The 24,679-nt window shown below is 47.1% G+C and overlaps 1 protein-coding gene and 1 long non-coding RNA gene across 3 annotated transcripts in view; one reads left to right on the top strand and one right to left on the bottom strand.

Moving 5' to 3' along the window:
* LOC114895592 overlaps positions 1 to 22,683 on the bottom strand; it is a 31,262-nt gene extending 8,579 nt beyond the window's left edge. For both annotated transcript variants that reach the window (XR_003793595.1, XR_003793594.1), the window contains exon 1: positions 22,423 to 22,683. This is a non-coding gene — a long non-coding RNA (uncharacterized LOC114895592). The remainder of the gene's footprint in view (positions 1 to 22,422) is intronic.
* RAX (retina and anterior neural fold homeobox) lies at positions 17,296 to 22,410 on the top strand. The gene is made up of 3 exons (XM_029223064.1): positions 17,296 to 18,088; positions 18,374 to 18,630; positions 21,452 to 22,410. The coding sequence occupies exons 1-3, from the start codon at positions 17,332 to 17,334 to the stop codon at positions 21,974 to 21,976; spliced, it is 1,539 nt and encodes a 512-aa protein (XP_029078897.1). The 5' UTR covers positions 17,296 to 17,331; the 3' UTR covers positions 21,977 to 22,410.
* Positions 22,684 to 24,679: the final 1,996 nt, after the last annotated feature.

A 24,679-nucleotide genomic window follows, 5' to 3' on the forward strand; every position in this document is an offset into this window, starting at 1 on the left:
TCAAACCGCATAGGCTTTAACGCAGTGAACAGTTAGGAAAACCGTATGAAAAGCTCTCTACAGACACATAGCTTGGTTGTTCTAAATGTTCCTGGTAGAACGATTAGCTAGCACCTTACAGCAGGAATCATACTGTCCTTTTAGTTATAAATGTGGTCAAGCATGACCTTTCATCTGTGAATGATGCAGAACATACCTCTGCTTAAAGATCTTCAGGATAGCCAGGAAAAAACAAAAGCACGTGGCATTTCGTCCGTGACTTCCTTCTTAGAGGGCAAGGTCTCACCCTGTCCAACAATTAGCAGGACTCCAGGTCCCTTCAGAGGAAGATGTGGAAGGTCAGGGCGCCCACTGGGGAGCCCAGGCTGCAGGCTCAAGGGCTGTCAAAGATCACACCACCTCTCACTCCAGGCTTCTTGATGTCGTTGATGCTTCTCGTCAAGTTTTGCGTGAAGCCAAGGAGCAGGGATGGGGTAGAAGATGAGAAGGAGGCAGAGACTAGACTTCGCCGGCATCTGCGTTGGAGACCATCATTCTAGAAGCATGTGAAGAATGGATTTGGGTGGAGGTGGGAAGTTGGGGGGAAGGGGAGGTGGAAGCTAGAGGCAGGGGGGCAACTGGAAAGGCTACCGCTGTTTCTGTATTCAGTGTCATCTCCTCTTGAACTTGGTGATAGCATGGGGACCAAAAGGGTGGACAAATAGCGTTGAGATGTTACACCCATCTCTATGTGTGTGTCTCTTTATCTCTCTCCTCCTCTTTTCTCTCTCAACCTCTTCTCCCCTTCTTGTTCCTCTCTCTACCTCTCCTCCTTCTTTTTCTTTCCTGTCCCTCCCCATCCCACCCCTTCAGACTGGATTCCAATAAACCATGCTATTTTCATTCTGTGCCGCAGTCTTCCAGGCTCCAGTCAACCCTCCGTCTCCACAGATGCGGAACCCGTGGATGCGGAACCCAGGGATATGGAAGCCGGCGGTACTATGCCATTTTATGTAAGGGACTTAGCATCCTTGGATTTTGTATACACGGCAGGTCCTGGAACCAATCCCTGGCAGATACCCAGGCACGACCGTATACATGGATTTCTTTTGCCTAACGTTTGCTCTCTTTCAAAGGAAATTACCCAGAAGAGTTAGAACTTTTACCTCTGAGGCACTTAGAGCTGTTTAACCAAACCCAACCCAACCAAAACAAAATACTGTTTTCTCCATGAACTTTCACAGAATAAATAATTCTCAAAGACCAATTTTATCAAGAAGAACTGCTCTATCAGAGGAAAAAGGAACTAAGACCAAAAAGTTAGGGGCTAATCTGTTCTCTACCCAGAGTTCCTGAATGTGTTGTATAAGAACAAGTTTCATGTTTTGAAAATATGCAAATAAAACAGATTATTAGGGGTCCAGAATCCATGGTCTTGGGCAAAGTGTAGCCCCTCTCAGAAGTTCCTGGGAGAATTCTGGTACAGTGTTTAAGGATAATTAGCCCTCAAGTCCACTTAGTCCATTCAGGCTCAGTCCATTGTAATAAAATACCAATAGACTGGGTGGCTTATAAATGACAAACATTATTTCTCATAGTTCTTGAGGTTGGAAGGCTGAGATCAGCACGCCAGCATGGTTGGGTAAAGGCCTACTACTGGGTAGTAGAATTCTCATTTTATCCTTACATGGTGGAAAGGGCAGGGGAGCTTTGGATGAGGGGGATCTCTTTTATAAGAATGCTAATCTCATTCATAAGGTTCTCTACCCTCATGACCTAAGCGCCTTCCAAAGGCCCTACATCCTAATACCTTCTCCTTGTGGGTTACGACTCAACATGGGAATTTGGGGGGGACACAGATTCAGACCATAAACCCCAGATACCATGAACATTTTTTTTAAATCATGCTCATCTTTTATCAGAACTGGCATGTGAGTTGTGATTTGTTTTATACCAGAAACTTTAAAACATTCACAATTTTTTAAAGACAATTTTTTAGAGCAGTTTAAAGTTCACAGCAAAATTGAGAGGAAGGTACAGAGATTTCCCATATGCCCCCTGCCCCACCCCCAGACACACAGCCTCCCCCACATCAGCATCCTCAGAGTGCAGACATTTAAAACATTCACAATTTTAAAACTATAAATAATAGATAAGATTTATTTTCAGTTCAATACCTGACTCTGCCCTATAATTGACAACGTTGGTGAATGGGTGATGCACGTGACCCTACTCTGTACAATTTGTTGGGACATAAAATACTGTGACTGCCAAATTATTCCCAGACCAGTTGCAGGATGACGTAGAAGCCTTGCTTTCTTGTCAAAGATGTAGCCAATGCTGCTCAGAAAAATCACTAAATTGGCACTTCACCTTGACAACCCAAATTGCTCCAATACCATTTGGTCCCTGCCCCAGTGAGGCTGTATAACTCCTAGAAGACTCTGGCCATGGTTATCTGATTCCTATCATATGACAACACACCACACCACTTTACACCATACAGCCCCACCCCATCAATACAGTGTCTCAGGTGTATGGGGTCGGGGCAGGGAAGGGCCTGTATTAGGGCATTCAGAAGGCCTTTTTCCCTCTAAAGGGTAGATGTGTCTATGCCGTGGGATGGACAAAAAGCACAGACTCCAACAACTGTAAAGGACCAGGAGGGAATCTATTCTAAACTCCCACCCAGTAAAGGGGCCTCTTCTACAACAGCCTAGTTGAGGCTTATCTGAAAGCTCCCAGTGGTACAGAATTCACCATCTGCTGCTCCAAGGGAATTCAGCCACCACCCCTTCCATCTGCGGACACCTTTAATTGTTAGAAAATCCTTCCTTGTCTTAAGCTGAAACTGGCTGCTTCTTCGGCCCCTTGGTCATGATTCTGTTGTACGGCGCTCCACAGCTATGCCTCAGTTCTCACTCAGTTTCCTCTTTTCCAGTGACGACATCCTCAGTTCTTTTCTCAATTCTCATCACACAGTATCGACACTGTTAACCCACCAGGTGATCCTGCTCTGATTGCCACTGTCCACTAGTGAAGGCAACCTTGCAGAAGACTCTGATGCTATCGCTCTCCACACCTTGCCACCGGACTTGATGCTTGCAGCCATTCCTTTGAGCCAACTGGTAGTCAGGAATTGGGATTCTAGCACAAATTCTGCTAGTGTGAGACCTTGAACAAGTCATTGATCGTCTCTGGAAATTCATTTTCTCAATAGTAAAAATGAAGGGGCTGGGTTACTTTACATTCTATGATTCATGCTATGGTTTCGGGGCTGGTCAATATCCAATGCAGATTGGCAACAGTCACCGTCACAGAACTAGGTTTCTGTCCCTTTACTAACGCCAGCTGAGCAAAGAGACAACAGGCCCCAGGGGTGGTGAGGGGACAGAGTTTTGGTAGGTACTAGAAGGGAGAAGAGCCAGGAACACAGAGGGTTTCCTGTGGAGAGAAAATCTGGAGGTCAGGTAGCATTTCTAGCTGGGTGGAAGGAACCACAGTGGCTCTGGAGAGAGGTGCAGAAGAACGAATTCCAAGAAGACAAATTAAATGGACTTTCCAGTTTGCCAGGACTTAGTCTAGTCCTCAATTAGATATGCACTCTTACAGCATAATGAAACAGGAGGTCTTCTTTTGAAAGAATATTGACATAGTGAGCTCAGCCATTCAGAGGCCAACTAATCCAGTTTGTGAGTTATATAAGCACTTCAGTTTTCGCTCCTGATGCTAGAAATCTGCCAAATCACCGCTTACAAACGGAACCATCAGAGACAGGGAGAGGAGTAAGATTAAAAATGAACAAACTGGGACTTCCCTGGTGGCGCAGTGGTTAAGAATACGCCTGCTAATGCAGGGGACACAGGTTCGAGCCCTGGTTGGAGAAGATCCCACATGCTGCGGAGCAACTAAGCCCATGGGCAACTACTGAGCCTGCGCTTTAGAGCCTGCAAGCTGCAACTACTGAGCCCGCGTGCCACAACTACCGAAGCCCGTGCTCCACAACAAGAGAAGCCACCGCAATGAGAAGCCTGCGCACCACAACGAAGAGTAGCCCCTGCTCACCACAACTAGAGAAAGCCTGCGTGCAGCAATGAAGACCCAACGCAGCCAAAAAAAACTTAAATCAATAAATAAATTTATATTTAAAAAAAGGATCGCTCACAATCCCACCATCAAGAGTCAAAAATTAAAAAAAAAACCCACAAAAACCGTGTATCTGACAAAAGACTGGAATCTGGGAGATATATATGTCTTTTTTCAGGTATAATTATATATAAATATATAGTTTATGTATTTTATATAAATTACATATATATATCTTGGATTCCAGTCTTTTGTCAGATATAAATTATATAATTTATATAAACATATATATCTGAAACTCTTACAACTCAGTAATAAAAATTTTAAAAACAGAAATAGAAAGGCAAAATATTTGAGTAAGACACTTAACAAAGGAAGGTACACAAATGGCTAAGCATATAGAAAGATGCCCGCTGTAATTGTCAGCTAACATTAAAACCAATCACAAAATGACATTTTCTTTCCTTTTTTCTTTTTCCTTTTTTGGCCGCGCTGCTTGTGTTGCTTTTTTTTGGCTTGTGGGATCTTAGTTCCCCAAGCAGGGATCGAACCTGTGCCCCATGCAGTGGAAGCATGGAGTCTTAACCACTGGACCACCAAGGAATTCCCTTTTTCTTCCTTTTTCCTTTTTTTTTTACAGAATGACATTTTACCACAGACCCACTAGAGTATTTAAAATTTTAAAAACTGACAACAGCCAAGTGCCGGTGAAGATGTGGTGCAACTGGAACTTGTATATTGTTAGAGGGAGTGTTAACTAATGCAACCACTTCTGAAAAAAGTTCTGGAAGTTTCATATAAAAGTAACATACTAAACTAAACTGCATCTGACCTAGCGTTCTACTCGCAGGATTTGAAAGCACATGTCCTCAAGAAGATGTGTCTAATCACCAAGGGGTGAAAGTGGTGGGGGGTGGGTGGTGGGATGAACTGGGAGATTGGGATTGACATGTATACACTAATATGTATAAAATGGATAACTAATAAGAACCTGCTGTATAAAAAAATAAATAAAATAAAATTCAAAAAAAAGATGTGTCCAAGAATGTTGACAGCAGCTTTATTCATAGGAGTCTGGAAGTAGAAACAGTTCAGGGGTCCATCAATGGGTGAACGGATAAATAGCCATGGAATATTCTACAACTCAGCAATAAAAATGAATGAACCTCTGATACATAAAACGCACGGATCAATCTCAAAAGCATCAAGTTTAATGAAAGACGTCTTGGGCAATGTACGTGCTATACTATTCCATTTGTAAGAAGTTCTTGAATAGGTAAACTATCCTATGTTGAAAAATACCGGAACAGTGTTTGCCTCTAGGGGAATGGTGGTGAGCACTGACTGGGAAGGGGCAGGCGTGAATTTTCTGGGGTGATGATAATGCACCCTGTATAAAAAAGCATATTAAGCCATATGTCTTTGTGAAACATTAAATAGTACACTAAGATGTATGTCTTTCACCATATGTATGTTTTACTGAAAAAGAAAAAGAGAATCCTTAAAAACTATTGAACTCTAGGTCTTCCTTTGTGGCACGGTGGTTAAGAATCTGCCTGCCAATGCAGGGGACACGGGTTCGAGCCCTGGTCCTGGAAGATCCCACATGCCGCAGAGCAACTAAGACTGTGCACCACAACAACTGAGCCTGCTCTCTAGAGCCCATGAGCCACAACTACTGAGCCCACGTGCCACAACTACTGAAGCCTGCGTGCCTAGAGCCTGTGCTCCGCAACAAACAGTAGCCCCCGCTTGTGCAACTAGAGAAAGCCCGCGTGCAGCAACGAAGACCCAGCGCAGCCAAAAATAAAATAAATTTAAAAATAAAAACATATAAATATTTTTAAAAAGTTTTTTAAAAAAACAAACTATTGAACTCTAGCCAGTGATATGCTTGCACTTGTGTATTTGGGGCTGAAATGCACTGAAACCTGAAACTTACTTTAAGAAATACAAAACAAAAAACAAGAGATTGATGGGTAGATAGAGGGATGGGTAGATGAATAGATATGATAGAACAATATAGAAAAATATTAATTTTAAAATCTAGGTGGTGGATACATGGTGTTTACAATCCCTTCAACTTTATTATATGTTTTTAAATTTTCTAAATATATGTTTCATATTTTATATTTAAATTTTGGGGGCAGAATGAATAAACCTCTCTACTTTAGCAGCTCTAGTGAAAAATGTATGATGGGAAGAAAGGCTGAAACAAACGAGTGAAACAAAGTTGTAATGTAAATTGATCCAGCCACTGTGGAGAACATTATGGATGTTCCTTAAAAAACTAAAAACAGAACTACCATATGACCCAGAAATCCCACTCCTGGACATATGCCCAGAGAAAACCATAATTTGAAAAGAGACATGTACCCCAACGTTCATTGCAACACTATTTACAATAGCCAGGACATGGAAGCAACCTAAATGTCCATCAGCAGAGAAATGGATAAGGAAGATGTGGTACATATATACAATGGAATATTACTCAGCCATAAAAAGGAACGAAATTGTGCCATTTGCACAGACGTGGATGGACCTAGGGATTGTCATACAGAGTGAAGTAAGTCAGAAAGACAAAAACAAATATCGTATATTAACACATATATGTGGAATTTAGAAAAATGGTATAGATGAACTTATTTGCAAAGCAAAATTAGAGACACAGACATAGAGAACAAACGTATGGATACCAAGGGGGGAAGTGGGGGGGTGGGATGGACTGGGAGATTGGGATTGACATATACACACTACTATATATAAAATAGATAACTAATGAGAACCTGCTGTATAGCACAGGGAACTCTACTCAGAGTTCTGAGGTGGTGACCTAAATGGGAAGGAAATCCAAAACAGAAGGGATATGTGTATGCATATAGCTGATTCATTTTGCTGTACAGCAGAAACTAACACAACATTGTAAAGCAACTATATGCCAATAAATAAATAATAAATAAAATACACTCAATGAAAAAAATTAAATTAAAAAAAAAAGTTTGGGATTCTCTGTGCATTTTAAGTTTTCACTTTCTTCTCTGCCTAAGTATTCAAATAAAGGACAGATATTTGTTTCATACTCTTGTGTTCATATGTAGGACTTTCATTTAAGAGTTCAAAGCATTGAACAATATGTAAATATTGCTCCCACAAAAAATGAAAGTTTCTACAAGAATTTCATATCTCTTAATGCAATTAAAATATAAAAGTTAATTCACCCCAATGTTCATAGCAGCACTATTTACAATAGCCAAGACATGGAAGCAACCTAAATGTCCATCGACAGATGAATGGATAAAGAAGAGGTGGTACTTATATACAATGGAATATTACTCAGCCATAAAAAAATGAAATAATGCCACTTGCAGCAACATGGATGGACCTAGAGATTATCATACTAAATGAAGTAAGTCAGAGGGAGACAGATATCATATGATGTCGCTTATATGTAGAATCTAAAAAAATGATGCAAATGAACTTATTTACAAAATAGAATCACAGATGTAGAAAACAAACTTATGGTTACTGGGGGGGAAGGTAGGGGAGGGATAAATTGGGAGATTGGGATTGACATATACACACTACTGTATATAAAATAGATAACTGGGACTTCCCTGGTGGCGCAGTGGTTGAGAGTCCGCCTGCCGATGCAGGGTCACACGGGTTCGTGCCCTGGTCCGGGAAGATCCCACGTGCCGCGGAATGGCTGGGCCCGTGAGCCACGGCCGCTGAGCCTGCGCGTCCGGAGCCTGTGCTCCGCAACGGGAGAGGCCACAACAGTGAGAGGCCCGCGTACCGCAAAAAAAAAAAAAAAAAAAAAAGGTAACTAATAAGAACCTACTGTAGAGCACAGGGAATGTGCTACTCAATACTCTGTAATGACCTATATGAGAAAAGAATCTAAAAAAGAGTGGATATATGTATATGTATAACTGATTCACTTTGCTGTACAGAAATTAACACAACATTGTAAATCAACGATACTCCAATAAAAATAAAAAAGAAAGAAAGAAAGAAAGAAAGGGTTCTAAGAGATAAATGAAGGGTCCTGAGTAGAATCTGAGTAGAATATGTCTGCTACATAACAGGTATTCAAGTTACATTTGATGAAAGAATGGATAAACATTATATATATATGTTAAAATAAAATAAATATACTCACTGTCTAACCACAGGAATTCTGGAAGGAAAAATCATGTCTTCTTGTTCTCTTAGGGATTTAAAAGACTAGCACTTCTAGGTGTTCAAGTCAAAAGTCGTGTTTTGTGTGGACTTTCAGATGCAGTGCAACGATAAATGCAGAATGTGGCTACAGCAGTCTTTCTGTTTCCCCTCCCTCCTCCTGCCCCACTTCCTCCGGACTGGCTTATTTCACTTAGCATAATGTCCTCAAGCATGTGTCAGAATTTCCTTCCTTTTATGGCTGAATAATATTCTGTTGTACGTAGATACCACATTTTGCTTATCCATTCATCCACTGATGGACACTGGCTTGATTCCACATTTGGGCTATTGTGAATAATGCTATTATGAACATAAATATCTATTTTAGTCCCTGCTTTCATTTTTTTTCAGTGAAATTGGGTGGAATTCCCCCCAGAAGTGGAATTGCTGGATCTTCCTTACATTTTTGTCTACATTAGAAATGGCAGTTTGGGGAGCCACAAAAATTGTTTGGAGGAGGTAAGAAAATTTAATCTGAAATTAAATTCAGATTCAGAAATCTTGATATTTGTTTTGCCTCTTCAAAAATGTTTTATTATGGAAAACTTTCAAACCTAACCAAAAGTAGAAATATAAGTATAACAAATCCACTTGGACCCAAGTTTAGCCTCTTTACCCTACTCTAAAGTGTTGCTATTCTTGGAAAACTCTATATTGTCACAATTTCATCTATAAATTGAAGACATCATTCTTAGATGGGGTCTAAGTCCTTGAGCTATAGAAGGATAACACAAGTGTACACAGTGATGCTTTCTTGTTTTCTTAAGTCATTTTAGAAAGCTTAAAAGATTTCCAAGTTTTGTTTCTTTAAAGCTCATTCCTTTAACTTACAACACATACACCCTGCAGTAAGTGTGGGTCAGCTCCTGACATTTGAATAAAGATAACTTCTGGGGAGCATCTTGAAAACCCTATTGAAAGCATCTGGTGGTTAAAAGGGGCTAATTAGGTTGGTCAGGACATATAAGATCAGCATTTTTAGGGCTTAAGGGGTCAAAGGAGAAAGTACAACAAAAATTGACAAACAAGTGTCCATAAAGTTGCAGTCAACTGTAAAAGCTAATAGTCTGCAGTAAAGATGCAGGGGCCACTCTGGAAAAAGAATGGCATTCCCTAAGATGGTGCACCCCGGCAAGAGAGAAGCGGGGTGGCGGGGGCTCTCAGCAGACGGCAGAGGCACTGCGTAGAGCCCTGTCTCCTCATGTGATGAACACTCACATCAAAGGCCTTGGAGGCAACCCCGGTCAGAGCTGATGCTAACAAGACTGGAGTGGACTGAACTGACTTTTGAAAGTGATCAAATGATTTCTGTGGACTATTTGGGAAGGAGAGCAAAGCACTTTGACATTTCCAAACATCTGGGAAATAGTATTTTAGAAAAACTCCAGAGGACTGATTAAAAGAATGTGAAAAAAAAATGTATACTCATGCTAATTAATAGCTGTGTGAAATGAGACAACTTACTTAATCTGTTTCCTCATCTGTGAAATAGAGTTCCTTGCAGTTATTCGTTACGTCAACCACCTCTATGCGCCACATATGTTCTAGATGCTAGGGATCTAAAAACAAGGTCCCCGTTCTCATGCAGCTTAGATTCTAATGAGGGGAGACAGGTAACGAACAAATAAACAAATAATAAGTAAAATAGTTTTGGAGAGGCGCTATGAGACAAATAAAATGACAAGAACGATCATGTAAACATTTGGGTGAGGGTATCGCAGGCAGTGAGAATAGTCAGTGCAAAAGTCCTGAGGCAGCAAGGGGCTTGGGCGATTTCAAGAAGAGAAAAAAGGCCAATGTGGCTATAGCTCAGTGAGCAAGTTGGAGCAGACAGGAGAGTGGTCAGAAGTATTCAAGGAGGCCATGTGAAAAGTGGGGAGGAGGTAAGTCTTACAGAGCTAAAAGGGCTTATGGATTACGGGTGGTACAGGGGAAAAAAGCATTATAATAATATTGACCTTACAGGGTGCTGTGAAGATAAAGTGAGAATTGGCTCCCTGGTAACTGTCCTTTCGAAAAGAGGAGGAGAGAAGAATCCTGGAGATGGCCAAACTCTGGGTGGGAGATGGGTCAATACTGCTGCAAAATGGGCATTCTCAGATTTGTCGTTCTTAGCACTCTAAGAGGATTGATGGCCTTCAAGACCATCATCCCCTGGAGATAAATGTCTCTTGTACTTCCCCTAGTCACTCCGAATTCAATTAGTTTAATTAGAAAACAAGTAAAGAGGAATTATCTTAATATAGCTTTGCTTCTAACAACTCAAAAAAGGCCATTTCTTTGGCAGAAATCCAAGTTTCCCCTTATTTACATATTCTGAGATAATGATGTAAATGTCCCATTTTTTGGCAAAAGGTGGCCATCTCTTGCCCAAGAGATCATATTTTAGTTTTAATAGTAATGGTACTTTCTGATTTCTTCACTCCTTAATGGAGTAGGAATATTGATACGCTAGTAAATATTTTGAAAACGTTAATGGGGGTTGGGGAGGGGGGAGAATGTCCTGATTTTTAGCGCTTGCTAATTTCAGTGGTAAAAATACTCCCACTATGGCTGATTTCAAGCTACTAATATGAACTCAGAGCTGGGAAGAGATGCTAACTGTTGGCTCTCACAAGCCAGGACGAGCTGATTCCGGCACACCAGTGGGTAGAAATATCAGTTGTTTGCCCAAACGCCCTGCAAATCTATTGCCAAGGGAAGTTTTCTCCTCCACAGAGGCTACTTGAATCTGCGTCAGCTGCAAAAGCAAGCTCAGGACCAAGGTAACTGTGTTGATAAATGACTGGGGAGTAGTGTGAGGAGTAACTTCATTGTATGTGTGCAACAAGCATATTGCTCAGGGTTCAAGCACAGACTTGGTCTGCGTGCAAGCATGGGGCATCCAGTGGAGGCTCCTGAGGGCTGAGCAGCAGTGGGAAAGCCGCAGCAGCCTGGCGGAGTCTGGAGACTGGCCTCTAGCCCAAGCCCTGCTGCAGATGCCCTGTCTCATCTGGGGCAGATCGCTTAACTTTTCTGGGTCCACATTTCCACGTCAACAAAGGAAAAGTGGAGGCTAGAAGTGAAAGAGCAGACACGATCCTCACCAAGCTTCCTCTTATAATTCTTAAGCCTACGGTCCTCTGAAATAACAGAAAACTAAATCAGAGGCGAATTTTAAGGATGTTGTTCCCAAAATATTGTAATTGGGCAACAAGGCGAGTGCCAGAGGAGGACAGACATCTTGCTAATTACTGGCTGGTCTGCAGAGAGCTGTGGTCCCTGTTCTTACATCAAAGGAAGACTTGCAGACTCTAGGTCCATCCACCTCACTAAAAATAACTCAACTTCGTTTCTTTTTATGGCTGAGTAATATTCCATTGTATATATGTGCCACATCTTCTTTATCCATTCCTCTGTTGATGGACACTTAGGTTGCCCTAGAGTCTGTCATACAGAGTGAAGTAAGTCAGAAAGAGAAAAACAAATACCGTATGCTAACACATATATATGGAATCTAAGAAAAAAAGAAAGGTCATGAAGAACTTAGGGGTAAGATGGGAATAAAGACACAGACCTACTAGAGAATGGACTTGAGGATATGGGGAGGGGGAAGGGTAAGCTGTGACAAAGTGAGAGAGTGGCATGGACATATATACACTACCAAATGTAAAATAGATAGCTAGTGGGAAGCAGCCGCATAGCACAGGGAGATCAGCTCGGTGGTTTGTGACCACCCAGAGGGGTGGGATAGGGAGGGTGAGAGGGAGGGAGACGCAAGAGGGAAGAGATATGGGAACATATGTATATGTATAACTGATTCACTTTGTTATAAAGCAGAAACTAACACACCATTGTAAAGCAATTATACTCCAATAAAGATGTTAAAAAAAAAAAAAAGGAAGCCTTGCAAACAGGGCATTACTGCCGGAAAACACAACCACTCCCAACTACCCTACATTTCATTTTTGTTTTTAGATGAAATGTCTGTTTCCATATGCCCTTCCAATAGGGCTCTCAATTCAGCCAGAGATACCTGTGAGGCCCATCTCTTCACTGATTTATGTATTTTAGCCACAATTATGTTATGGGATTTTTATTCACTGCAGATCAGCTTGTGTGATCTTTGTTCCCAGGTCGAACCCATGCCCCCTGCAGTGGAAGCCTGGACTGCCAGGGAATTCCCAATACTTATTTCAATTTGGTCTGAAAATGGTAGAGAAGATTCAGGTGTTCATATTGACTAATAAACTGGTATATAGGAAGGGTGTTGATCATTTGTGCCAATTTTATGGAAGTGACAAGGGATATAAGTTGTCTACTTATAAATATGGAGTTTCTGATAAGCATCTCCAAGGACATTTTCTTGATATACCTTCCGTCCTGCTTCTAGTAGGGAAATGTTTCATCAATTGGGAAGATCTGATAGTGAGAGCTGAACAAGCATAGTATATTTTATCTCTGGACTCAATATGTCAATATTAAAGAGAGTTTAGCTATTGATTTTTTTTTTCAAAGACTGTCAGCAGCTTGTATACTGTGCTCATGACATACGATAATAAACAGTAAAGGGACTTCCCTGGTGGCACAGTGGTTAAGACTCCACGCTCCCAATGCAGGTGGCCCGGGTTCCATCCCTGGTCAGGGAACTAGATCCCACATGTATGCCACTAAGAGTTTGCATTGCCACAACTGAGGAGCCTGTGTGCCACAACTAAGGAGGCCTTGAGCCGCAAATAAGGAGCCCTTGAGCTGCAACTAAGGAGCCCTCGAGCCGCAACTAAGACCCAGTGCAACCAAATTAATTAATTAATTTAAAAAAATAGTAGAGTATAGAGGAGAATACATTGAATCAATGCTTAAACATATATTGTTCACAAAACCCTAAAAGTGAATTGGAACTCTGGGAACAGAGAGAGAATTCCTTAAACTTTATAAGGCAGCCTTGGGAAGTTGAATGGTATACTTATTTTTTAAGCATATCTGGCATCATTATAATTGACCAAATAAATTATTAACTGCCCATCACACCTTTTTCATTCCCACCTCCCTCAAACTCTGAACCACATTATTCCTGTGCCCTTTGACTCCAATTTTTTTACTCTATCTGCTAGTTCTCATATAGCCACAGGAGAATCAACTGTGAATATGTATATGCACCCACCGTATTGGGAGGTGGTATACGCAGTGATTAGATGGATATTCCTGAAAAAACACCACGGTTCAAGTCCTGGCTCCACCTGAAACCAGCTGTACAACCTTAGGTGAGTGACTTATCCTCTCTGAGTCTCAGACTCCTTATCTGTAAAGTGGAGATAATAATCGTGTCTACCTCACAGGGTTATTGTGAGAACTAATTAGGTAATCTACATAAAGGACTTGGAAGAGTGCCCACTGGCATATTGTTAGTATTCAATAAATAATAACTGTTTTTATATAGAAATATATTTTGCTTAACTCTTGACAGCTGAATTTGTTGAACTTCAGTGTGTATGTGTGTTTAATGATTGCATGAGTTGAGTTTTGCTTTGGTTACAACTAAAGTTAAGTTGCTTTGGCCGAATGAACGTGTATTAGCTTGTGGGAGGAGATGGTCCTCCAGTGTGGTATGAGACAGATGGAGTTATTCCAGGATTAAAATACATCTACTAAGAGGATAGTCTCCATGCAGACATCGAGTTGGTTTTATACACTTTATGGAGTGATAACCCATAAGTCCTCCAATAGACACTTTTCTCGCCCAAACCTAAAACATTGCTTCAAGGTGAAATTACTAGACTCAAATGCCATGAGCTCACTTGTGAGTATGCCCCCTGCCCACCCAGGGTACAGAAAATTCACTCCATATATGCCCATTTTCTCAAGAGTGCTGTGGGTGAAGCAGTCCACCTAGAATGCTTCTAGAAAAGGGACCTCCTGTATACATCCAAGATAAAAGAGCGACCTTGATGGCTGGTTATGTTTAGACTTTGTTTTCTTCGTGCTAGCCAGTCCCTAGCCCCTTTCTCCTCAAAATCTCCCCAATCCAGTTGTCATTCTAGATTGTCTACCCCACATCAAACTGAGCCTCCCCTTCTTAGACATCCCTGCAAGCCTCAACCACTCTCATTTTCCTTACTTCTGGAAATGTTTCTCCAAACCATGCCAAGTTGAAAGGGGCTCTAGCTGCCTAAAGTTCAGCCCGTGTGTTGGCAGCTGTGAGGAGGGAGTTTTCTTTGATCCACCTAATGAATTAATGAATTAAACAGAGGTGGAGTTCAGAAGCCAGGCTCCTTGCTTTTGCCGAAGCTGGGTTGGGTATGAGCTGGCGTAACTGCTGGAAAAATGCAGCTTTGGGCTAGAAGAATTAAGGACATGGCCGAACCCATTCATCTTCCCTAATCGAGTTCTTGGGAAATACACATGTAGATTAGCCCCTAACAATGACCCCCGGCTGATTGCTTGGAGTACCCTCCACTGTGCCCACAATAGTATTGACTAGCTCTTTATGTCATGTACAAAAGAAGTCCCAACCTCCCCTTGTCCTGCTTTGCCCTGTTTCCCCCGTGGTCCCTCGCCAGTGGCTGTTGAAGTCTGCTGCTTTTCTCCTGAGACTCTGAAATAAACAGTAAATAAAAGCTAACCTCACCTGGACCTATTAGGGAGAGCTGGGCAGTTCCAGAGGGAATTAACTTTGGAAAACAAGGCCATAAGCCCCTTAGCGTGTGGGCAGGAGCTTAAGAAAATGCTGCCAATCTTTGTTTAGCAGTGATTATAGAGATCAATTTAATATTGGGGGAGTTTACATAAAAAGCATACTCAGAGGGGAAACAACAAATACCAATTAATTATCCCTATGGCTGCCCTCTGGTCACCAAGGCGGCAGCATCTCAACCACCTGGCCTTTGTAACTGGTTCGTGGGACCTTGTGGGGTGCCACCAGATCGTTTGGGGGGAGAGTGTCTTTGACAGCCTAGAAAATGCGAAAAGAGGCCAAGTGGCAGGCTTCCCCTGCACTGGGACGGGAACCTCCAGAGGGTTTGTCCTGTCGTCCTGGACACCAGTGCCCAAAGACCACTGTCTACAAGCTCTGACTGCGTTTCTTCGGGAAACTAAGCTGCCTCTTCCTCAGCCTCTTACGTGCAGGATCCAGTCTCCAGGAAGGATTAAAGACGGACTGCAGACTAAGATGTGTTTTGATTCTGTTCAAAAATATCACACCCTGCCGTAAGAATTACAAATGAGGGGCAGCCAGAGAGCACTGGACAAGGAGTTGGTCACTCTGTGTTCCAGTCCTGTCCCTTCCACTTAAGAGCTGTATCACTTTGAGCCTCAGTTTTCTCTTCTGTAAAATGGGGACAAATATATTTGTCCTGCTCACCTCACAGGGTTGTGAGGCTAGGATGGCATGAAGAATGTGCTGAATACCATAAAGTGATACACAAAAACTGTAGTGTGTATTGATTTTCATTAATTTAGCTTTTACTTGAAAAATAATTTCTCACTTAAATCAGTAGCTTAATTCTACCTACTGTAAACTCACATTTGCTGTTTTAATACACCTTTTTACAGTTTTATTAAAAATAGAGAAATTGGTGTACTGAACCCCACCCATGTGCCCATCACGGAGAAATAACCATTTCCATTTAAAGATCCTTAACATAGTTACATGTCCTTTTAAATGTCCTTCTAACATTAATTTAAAGGTGGAGGACCCTAAGATACAGGTTTTTCTTTGGTTTCCTTTGTCTTGTCTCTCAGGCTGGACGTTAAACTCCTTAAGGCCTGTGGCCCCAGCCTCTCTTTTCTTTTGTGATGTTGACAAGGCCCACATCAGTGCCCGACCCTCAGAAGGGACTCATGAACTGCTTGTCTCAATGCAAAATGAAGTCAACCAACGTTGTAGAGGCAGGGGTTGGGGGAAGGGGAGACGCCCCTGCGTGGAGATCAGAGGGCCTCTGCAAAGGAGATTTAAAAAATCTCTGTTTTGTATCTCCATGAGATGATGGATGTTAACTAAACTTACTGTGGTCATCATTTACGTGTGTATATGTGTCAAATCATCACGCGGCACACCTTAAACTTATACAGTGCACTATCTCAATAAAACCAGGAAACAAAAGAAACTCTGAGTCCTGCAGATTTTATTAGGAAAGCATTTTGGTTCACATTTCCCGCCAACATTTCAGTGAGGGCAGGGGCTGCCTCGGGTCTGGCATCAGCTTTGAGAAGAGCCGGCGTTTACAGTGCTGTTCACAGCACTGGGGGGATGTGAAGAAACAAAACAAAACCATCCGCCCGCACAAATCATCTTCCCACTTGGCCTATGAGTCACTCTGGGCCTCGGAAGCCTCGCGGGGTCCCCTTTGCCAGTGGATTGTGCCTATAGCCCCCAGAGAAGCGCGAGGCCTTGCACCCTGACGAAGGTCCTTCCCCCCTCAGCCTGAGGTTGGGTCATCTCCTTGGCCTGGAAGATGGTTTGGAGGGAGGGTTCCCTCAGGACAAATAGTCTGCGAGGGTGACAACCCCTAGCGGGTCTCCCACCGGCTTGAGCCCGGCAGCGTGTCCGATTCGGCGCCTTCCAGCCTCCTGCTGGGCCGTGGGACCCTTGAAGTCGCCAGGCCTGCGAGCACAGATGGTCCCACCGTCTCCAGGGGCGGGCGCCGGGGTCAGGGGGCCTGCGGGCGCTCAAGTCCGAGGGGGCAGGGAGGAGTAGTTAAGTCAGATACAGACAAACAAAATAAACCCGAAGTCCGAGGCTTCGGACTACGGAGCCGAAAGAGGATTGCCGGTGGGGCTAAAAAGAGGAAGAAAGAGGGGAAAATTCAAACTGGGAAGAAGCGTGGACTGACTTCCAAAGCCAGAAAGCCGGGGAGCCTGCTCTCGGTCTTTCCAAGGGTCGCTCCTGGCGCTCAGCCCGGCGCAGGAAGCGCTCCTCGGGGCAGAAGGAGAGCCTGGGCCGAGGGAGAGGAGCCGAAGGAGGGAGGCAAGCCCGAGGAGGAGGTGGGACCGAGGGCGTCGGCCCCACTGAGGCAGGACTGCGGGGAGCGGGCCCTCGGACCCGGGTCCCCGGGCCCGTCAAACATGCCCCAGCGGTCTCAGCAGTGTTCGGAGCTGATCGAGAGGTGGGAGGTGGAAGGTTCGGAGTGCCGGCCCAGCCCGGAGTGGGTGGGCGAGGACCCTGAGGCTGGGCGAGGGAAGGACCCGCCCCGCTGCGGGGGGAGGGACCAGGGAAGAGGCTGGGTACCGGGCGAGAGGGGAGGAGCCGGGGCGACCCGGCTTGGAGCCTTCAGCTCCCGGAGACCCAGTCACCGGGAGTTGAAACTCCGACTCCCGCCGGGACCTAGGCGGCCGCTGGCCGAGCGCTCGCCCTCCTCTAGCGCGCGCGGCCGGGGCCCGCATCGCCCGCGGAGCTTGACCTTGAGTCAGGACCCCTCGGGTTGGACGACCGCACCCGGGAGGGGCCGACTTCCAGCCTCTTGCTCTCGGTCTTCCAAGCAGGCGGCGCTGCGGAGAGCGCGGGCCGCGCCCTCCGGCGTCCCGGCGCTCCCCATGCACCTGCCCGGCTGCGCCCCAGCCATGGCCGACGGCAGCTTCTCGCTCGCCGGCCACCTGCTCCGCAGCCCGGGCGGAAGCACCTCGCGGCTGCATAGCATCGAAGCCATCCTGGGATTTACCAAGGACGACGGGATCCTCGGTTCCTTCCCGGAGGAGCGGGTCGCCCGGGGTGCGAAAGAGCGGGATAGGAGGCCGGGCGCGCGGACCTCCTGCCCCAAGGCGCCTGCAGGAGGCGCCGAGTCCTCCACGCCGCCCGCCCCGGCACCGGCTCCCGAGTACGAAGGTGAGTACGCACCCTGGCTGCTCCGAGACCCTTAGGGCTCCCAAACTTAGGAGCTCTGCAAGAGGAGAGAGCCCTGCCTTAACTTTTATTAAGGCATCTGGGCGCAGGGGTGGGGGCTATATGCGTAGCAGGAGCTTCCAACTTGCGTGCAGGGAAAGTTAAGGGGACCCTCGCAGCCCTGACCCCCGACCTCCCTGGGCCATCTCGGAGCCCGCATGGGTGGGCGGGGTGGCCTTCGGATACTCCGAGGAGTGTCTCTGACCGTGCGGGGTCTCGTCGTCCCAGCCCCTCGTCCCTACTGCCCCAAGGAGACAGGGGAGGCGCGGCCGAGCCCTGGGCTGCCTGTCGGACCCCCAGCCCCCAGCGACTCGAAGCTGTCAGAGGAGGAGCAGCCCAAGAAGAAGCATCGACGGAACCGCACGACCTTCACCACATACCAGCTGCACGAGCTGGAGCGCGCGTTCGAGAAGTCCCACTACCCCGACGTGTACAGTCGCGAGGAGCTGGCCGGCAAGGTCAACTTACCCGAGGTCCGGGTCCAGGTAAAACGCCCAGATGGGCCCACGGGAAGGCCGGAAGCTCAAGCTGCAGCCAAAGCTCCCTTGAATCCCCGGGCGTCCACGCATTCATTATGGCACTTTTCCCACGGGCCTTCCTGCGCTTGGTTCGCCCAGAGCCCCACAGGAGCGTCACAGATTTTCCATGCGCCCCATGCCCCGTCCCTTGGACAGTCTGTTCCAATTTGTAGTAGCATCTCCCCTTTGAGGTCTCCCTCGTTCGAAGCTAAAAGAGAGGAACTGGGAATGGCTGGCAAGCTGAAGAGGCGACAGCGTCCAGGACCGGGGCGGGGGGCGGGAAGCACTGAGTGGAGAGGGTATGTAGACAGCGGCTCGAGGGTAACCGGATTGCGGCCCCAAATGCCACCATAGTCAGTTACGGCGCTCACCTTCTTGAAAACGAAAACCCTATCTTCTTAACGAGAACCTGGCGCCTCGCAGTTGAAACTTTCGGTGGATTTGTTTAAGAAACTGACTTTTGCTTCTCGGGTGCACATCCAGCCAAACTTCCCACTGCTGCAGAGGCCTTTTCTTTTTTATTTAAAGGGGTTTTCGCTTTAATTAAAGCTGAATTATCTTTAATCCCTGATCATTAAAATATTTGAAAGCCTTATATATTTGCTAGTCATCTGTGAAAAATCCGGGAGAATTTCCAAATTGGGAGAGTTTACAGAGGCCTGAAAGGGAGACATTCGGAACAAATTTCACTGCATCTGAAAGGCAGTGGAACTAAGATGGGATTTTTGTGTGTGTCTAATGAATTAGATTTCCAGGAAGTGAGGATACTCAGATGTTTGGGGCTTTTAGCCTTGTCTTAAAAGTAAAAGCGGACAGGCTCCTGCCTTTTGTCTTTTCTGTTTAGTTTAAGGGGTTAAAGTAATGAGTAAATGTCATGGTTTTAAAAATAGTTCCCTAATGTGACTCAGGATTAACTGGCAAGGACAGTTCAATTTCTCCTAATTTGGGGCAGTAGAGCTGCAAGGATTTCATTGAAGGGGTGGACATTTTAGCACCTGCTTTTCAGGGAGGAAGGATGGGGTAGGAAGAGGGAAAGAAAACAAGTGGAAGAGGAAGAAAGAGGAAAGGGCAAAGCCCTCCAGTGCCCCTCCAGAATACAGGGGCTCCCTTCATGCCTCTGTCCCACGTTCCTTCCTCTTTACTTGTTCCTTCCCTCTCTACTTGTTTGGGGATGTTTGCTTCTTGTTTAAGATGTGAGCTTCTTGAGAACAGTGTCTGACTTCTCTGTGATCACAGGTCCAGCACAGTGGCCCAGCATATGGTGGGTTCTTAACACATGGGTATGATGTAATCAGGTTGCGGGGGGGGGGGGGGGGGTAGGCAGAGTCTCCCACTGTGTTGAGGACAGCAGTAGAGCAGAAGAGCAGACTATCCCAGGTTTTAGCCCTCTGACTCTGGATACTGGATCTGAAGCCTATAGCTGATACTTTGGGGGATGGAGTGGGATGTTGGTGTGGGGGAGGGAGAGGCAGTGGTATGGAAGCCCTCACCCGCGCCAGTGTTTCTCTATATAGCTAATGTTTCTGGGAAAATCAGGGCCTCAGATATGCTGATGAATCTTTTATTGAAAGGGACCCGGGGTACCTGCATTTTTGTTCTTTCTCTCTCCCCCCCCCCGCCCCCCAAATCCCAGCCTTGCAGACAGTTGCCCTGCTCTGCTCAGGTGCTGGATGGTTTTTTCTCAGTTTTCCTATGAGGTCCCCTCTCCCTATAATTAACTCAGAACTGCTGTCTCCCTTCTGAGGTGGTAATTATTCCCACACTTTCCTTCATAAATTTAACACTGAAGCCTCCCCCCCCCAGTGTGGCCAAAGTTCTTTCTAGATTCTCCACTAAACTAGACCAGTTCTCTCTGTTCTGTTCCTGAGGGTGGTAACTTGGTAGTGAAACCTTAATTACACCCTTTCTTGTGCTTTTATCAAATCAGTAATGGAAGTTGCAGCCTTAAGAGACCAGACTTCACTCTTGGTGTGGACTTTCTCTATGTAAAGAAAAAAAGAAAAACTTGAACTCATTGAATTTATCTTAGGCTAACGTCAAAACTAACTCCACGGAGTAAAAGTAGATTATTAAACTTGAACTATTGTAATCATTGAAAGCCATTTTTAGGAAATATCAGAAATATTAGTCAGATATCGATTAAATAAAAATGAAAATCTCACGAACAGTAATATGCATATTAAATATGCCTGGGATAAAATCAACCCACTTTGTTCTATCAGTAATTTGTGGAAATAGCTCTATTTTAACAGCCAATGTTTCCAGTTACAGTACTTAGAGTATTTGTTTATACATATGTTTATAACAGGCAAAATGTGGGTAGAGCACAGAAAGTCTGCGACAAAAGCGCAGCCACTGTACCACACAGGGAGGAAGCCGGGTCTAAAGTGAAGGGTCGGGAGGGACCGCCAACCAGGAGGTCACAGAAATTTGGTGAGATCTGGTTTCCCAAGTCCCACTGTCCGATTCCAGGGTTAACTTCATTTTTTTTCTGCCTGCTCGGTGCCAGGAGTTGGAAACAGATACAACCACAGCTAAGGGTGAGGTAAACAGGGACAAGGGTGGGAACACCACGGAGGACAGGGATGGGACAAAGAGACTCGGCGCGAGAGAGGAGGAGGGAGGAGACTGGAGCAAACGGGACAGACAAGAAGGATAAGGCGGGTGGGGAGCGGGGGGTGGCGGCGGGGATGAAAGGAGCAGGTGAAACAGTCGAGCCCCGGTCCTTCTCGGGGGTGGGGAGTCCTGCCCCCGCCGCAGCCTGACGGCGCTGTGCTGCCTTCCGCAGGTGTGGTTCCAGAACCGACGGGCCAAGTGGCGGCGGCAGGAGAAGCTGGAGGTGTCGTCCATGAAGCTGCAGGACTCGCCCCTGCTCTCCTTCAGCCGCTCCCCGCCCGCCGCGGCCCTGGCGCCCCTCGGGGCGGGCCCGGGCGGCGGAGGCGGCGGGCCTGCTGGGGGCGCCCTGCCGCTCGAGTCGTGGCTCGGGCCGCCGCTGCCGGGCGGGGGCGCCACGGCGCTGCAGAGCCTGCCAGGCTTCGGGCCGCCGGCGCAGAGCCTGCCCGCCAGCTACACGCCGCCGCCGCCGCCCTTCTTGAACTCCCCGCCCCTCGGGCCCGGCCTGCAGCCCCTCGGGCCGCCGCCGCCGCCGCCGCCGCCGCCGCCGCCGCCGCCCCCCGCCTACCCGTGCGGGCCCGGCTTCGGGGACAAGTTCCCGCTGGACGAGGCGGACCCGCGCAACAGCAGCATCGCGGCGCTGCGCCTGAAGGCCAAGGAGCACATCCAGGCCATCGGGAAGCCGTGGCAGGCCCTCTAAGGGCACCGGGGACCAATTCAGGCCAGACGCCCGTCCTAGGAGCCGACCCCGAGCCGCAGGCGCTCACGCCTTCTCCCTGGGTCCCCCGGACTCGGCCACTCTTGCCCTGCGCCGCCTGAAGACCTGGGTCTAGGATGTGCATCTGCGCCCGACTCACCGCGGAGGGCTGACCCCCCAGGCCAGCCGAGACCTTCTGGCCACACCCACACTCCCACGGACCCCGGGCCTTGCTGCTGGAGGGGGACAGGCGGCCACGCGGCTGCCACCCCGGCGGGCGCCGGAGCCTCCAAGTTCAAGGCACCCAAAGAGCCTGACCTCGGCCGCTCCCGGGCGGCGTGGCAACCCCAGAAAAGGCCGACTGGGAGGAAGGGGAGGCGGAGAAAGTGTTTGAGGGACTGTCTGTACAAGTAGTTTCGAAGAATTGAGGAGGAGAATTAAAGGTTTACCTGTTTTGGTTTGACTCTGGTTAAGCGCGCTCAGGACTGCGGTGGCGGGGAGGAAGATGTGTGTATGAAGGCGGCTTCTGGAGGGGCTGCATGTGGAGGGCGCGGGAAAGCAGAGGGCTGCGCAGGAGCTGGGGCTCCCTCCTGCGCATCCTCCTCGGGGAGCTGTGCTGCAGCAGAGAATCGCCAGCGTCCCAGACACAGCGACGCCCTAGACCAGAGCGCCCCTCTACCGGTACGGCGGGCGCCTGCGAGTGTGTGGGGTTCCGGGTGTCTGGAGCCGAAGGCTCAGCTGCCTGCGCGTTCCCAGCCCCTCGATACCCCAAAAGCCGAGCTGCAGCTGCTACTTTGAAGGCCAGACCCTAGGAAGCTTCTACACCATCTTCCCAGGGTAAGAGTTGAACTCCCCGAAGCTCCTGGCGGCCCCGCCTCCCTCTTTCCAGCCCGCCGCGGCCCCAGGCCCCTCTCAGATCATTGTCCAGGTCACCGGCTCGGGGCCCGCCCCTGCTACCCAGGGTTGATGACATTAGTGCTCCGAAGACTGGGGCAGAGCGACTTTTCCTTTTCTAAGCCCCGCGCCGCCCTTTCGCCTCCCCAGCTCGCTCCGCACCCGGCAGCCCAGTGCTTCCGCTTGACGCGCGTCGGGCTAGCAGTCGCGCTCGGGGAGCGTGTCCTGGGGCGCTCTGAGCCGCGACCCGGAGGGCACATTCTCGCGGGCGCGTTGTGGACAGTATTGTGGCTCTTTGGCGCCGTCTCTGGGGGGCGGGAAAGCAATCCAGAAGTCTCCGCGGGCTTCAGAAGCTCCCGGGGTACTAGCGGCGTCCCCGGGGCGAAGGAGAGCCCGGAACTCCCAGCCTGAGAGGCCGCGGTATGAATCGTCCGGATTCCCGCCACGCAGGTCCTTCCGGCCTCCTATCTTTGAGTGCTCCCGGGAAGGCGCGGCCAGAGCCTTAGCGTCAACCAGCTACTTACTGTCTATAGGTCATTAGCACGTTAGTGAACCACCACAGCCCACTTTCCTCCTGTAAATGAGCCCCACCTCCCTGGGAAGTGGGAAAGATGGGTAGTTTACCACATTGTGTAAACTATACCAATGATCTGGTATGAAGCAAACACACTGTGATCCCGATTCTCTGATCCCGAGTATCCCGGTGCTGTTCTTGGGTTCCTGAAACCTACCTGGGAAAAGGAGGATTATCCCGGGGCTGGGAGTAGAGGGAGTGTCGTCACAGGATTCAGTCCCTGCCATGTGGGTCCTTAGAGCCTGTGGCATAACCAGAGCTGTGTACCCCTAGACCTTCACCTGGAGCCTAACACATAGTAGGCTGGTCAGGAAGAATTTATTGAATGGGTTATTTCCCCCAACAGGTAGGGAGTAATATATTGATACTTGCGCTTTTCTCTGACAAGGAGGTTCCATAGGGAAATGAATGGAGTGGCCCAAGCAATATCAGATCTTGGCATGAAAAAAATAGGTAAACTCAGGATGGATGTGTAAGTAAATTTCTTTCACTTTGGCCTATCTTCTCTTTCATCCTTTAATGCCCTCGTTTTACTAGGAATGATTTATTCAGAGAACTTCCAATTTCAGTGGCCCTGAAGTTGGAAGTCCAGAGGCAGCCGCAGCCGCGGAGGGTCTTCCTCGCTCGGTGTCCTGGAGCCCCGCGCTGCGACCCCAGGCCGGTCCCGGCTGTTCACACTTGCTCTGCCCTCTTTCTCCTTAGTCCTGGGCACCTCTGACCTTGTGCATCTCACCATCAGCAACTTCTTCGATTCCCTTAGATCATTTCCATTTTTCATTCTGTCTCCTTCTCTCTGCCATTTTTCTTCCTATCTTTTTGCATCTGCAGCTTTCCACCATTTTTGTCTCCTCTTTTACTAGTTTAGTCTGAGAAGGGATATTCTAAACCATCTCTTTAGGCACCAACAGAGTGAACCATACCTGGACTTAGGGACAAGTCCTTGGAAAATGATCAAAATACTAATAGCTAATGATCATTGAAAGCTTACTATGTGCTTGCACTCTTCGAAGTGGTTTCATCTCAGTTAAGCCTCACAAGGACTCTACTAGGAAGATTCAACTAGCCCCATTTTATAAATGAGGAGACTGAGGCACAGAGAGGTTGCACCAATTAACTCTGCTTGTAAGCGTTGGAGCTGGAATAACTATAAGTCCCGTCCGTTCACGATCATATTGCATATTCGGGAAATAGTTGCTGAATAAGTGCTCCTTAATTCCAATTCCCAAGAACAGCTCATT

Source organism: Monodon monoceros, unplaced genomic scaffold (genome assembly GCF_005190385.1).
Source record: "Monodon monoceros isolate NGI ecotype Baffin Bay Population unplaced genomic scaffold, NGI_Narwhal_1 Super_Scaffold_1, whole genome shotgun sequence".
Lineage (NCBI taxonomy): Eukaryota > Metazoa > Chordata > Mammalia > Artiodactyla > Monodontidae > Monodon > Monodon monoceros.

Excerpts from the sequence above, each read along its gene's own strand:
- RAX (XM_029223064.1), top strand. The coding sequence starts at position 17,332 with ATGCCCCAGCGGTCTCAGCAGTGTTCGGAGCTGATCGAGAGGTGGGAG. Across the intron at positions 18,089-18,373 it reads ACCGGCTCCCGAGTACGAAG|CCCCTCGTCCCTACTGCCCC; the intron begins GTGAGTACGCAC and ends TCGTCGTCCCAG. Across the intron at positions 18,631-21,451 it reads TACCCGAGGTCCGGGTCCAG|GTGTGGTTCCAGAACCGACG; the intron begins GTAAAACGCCCA and ends TGCCTTCCGCAG.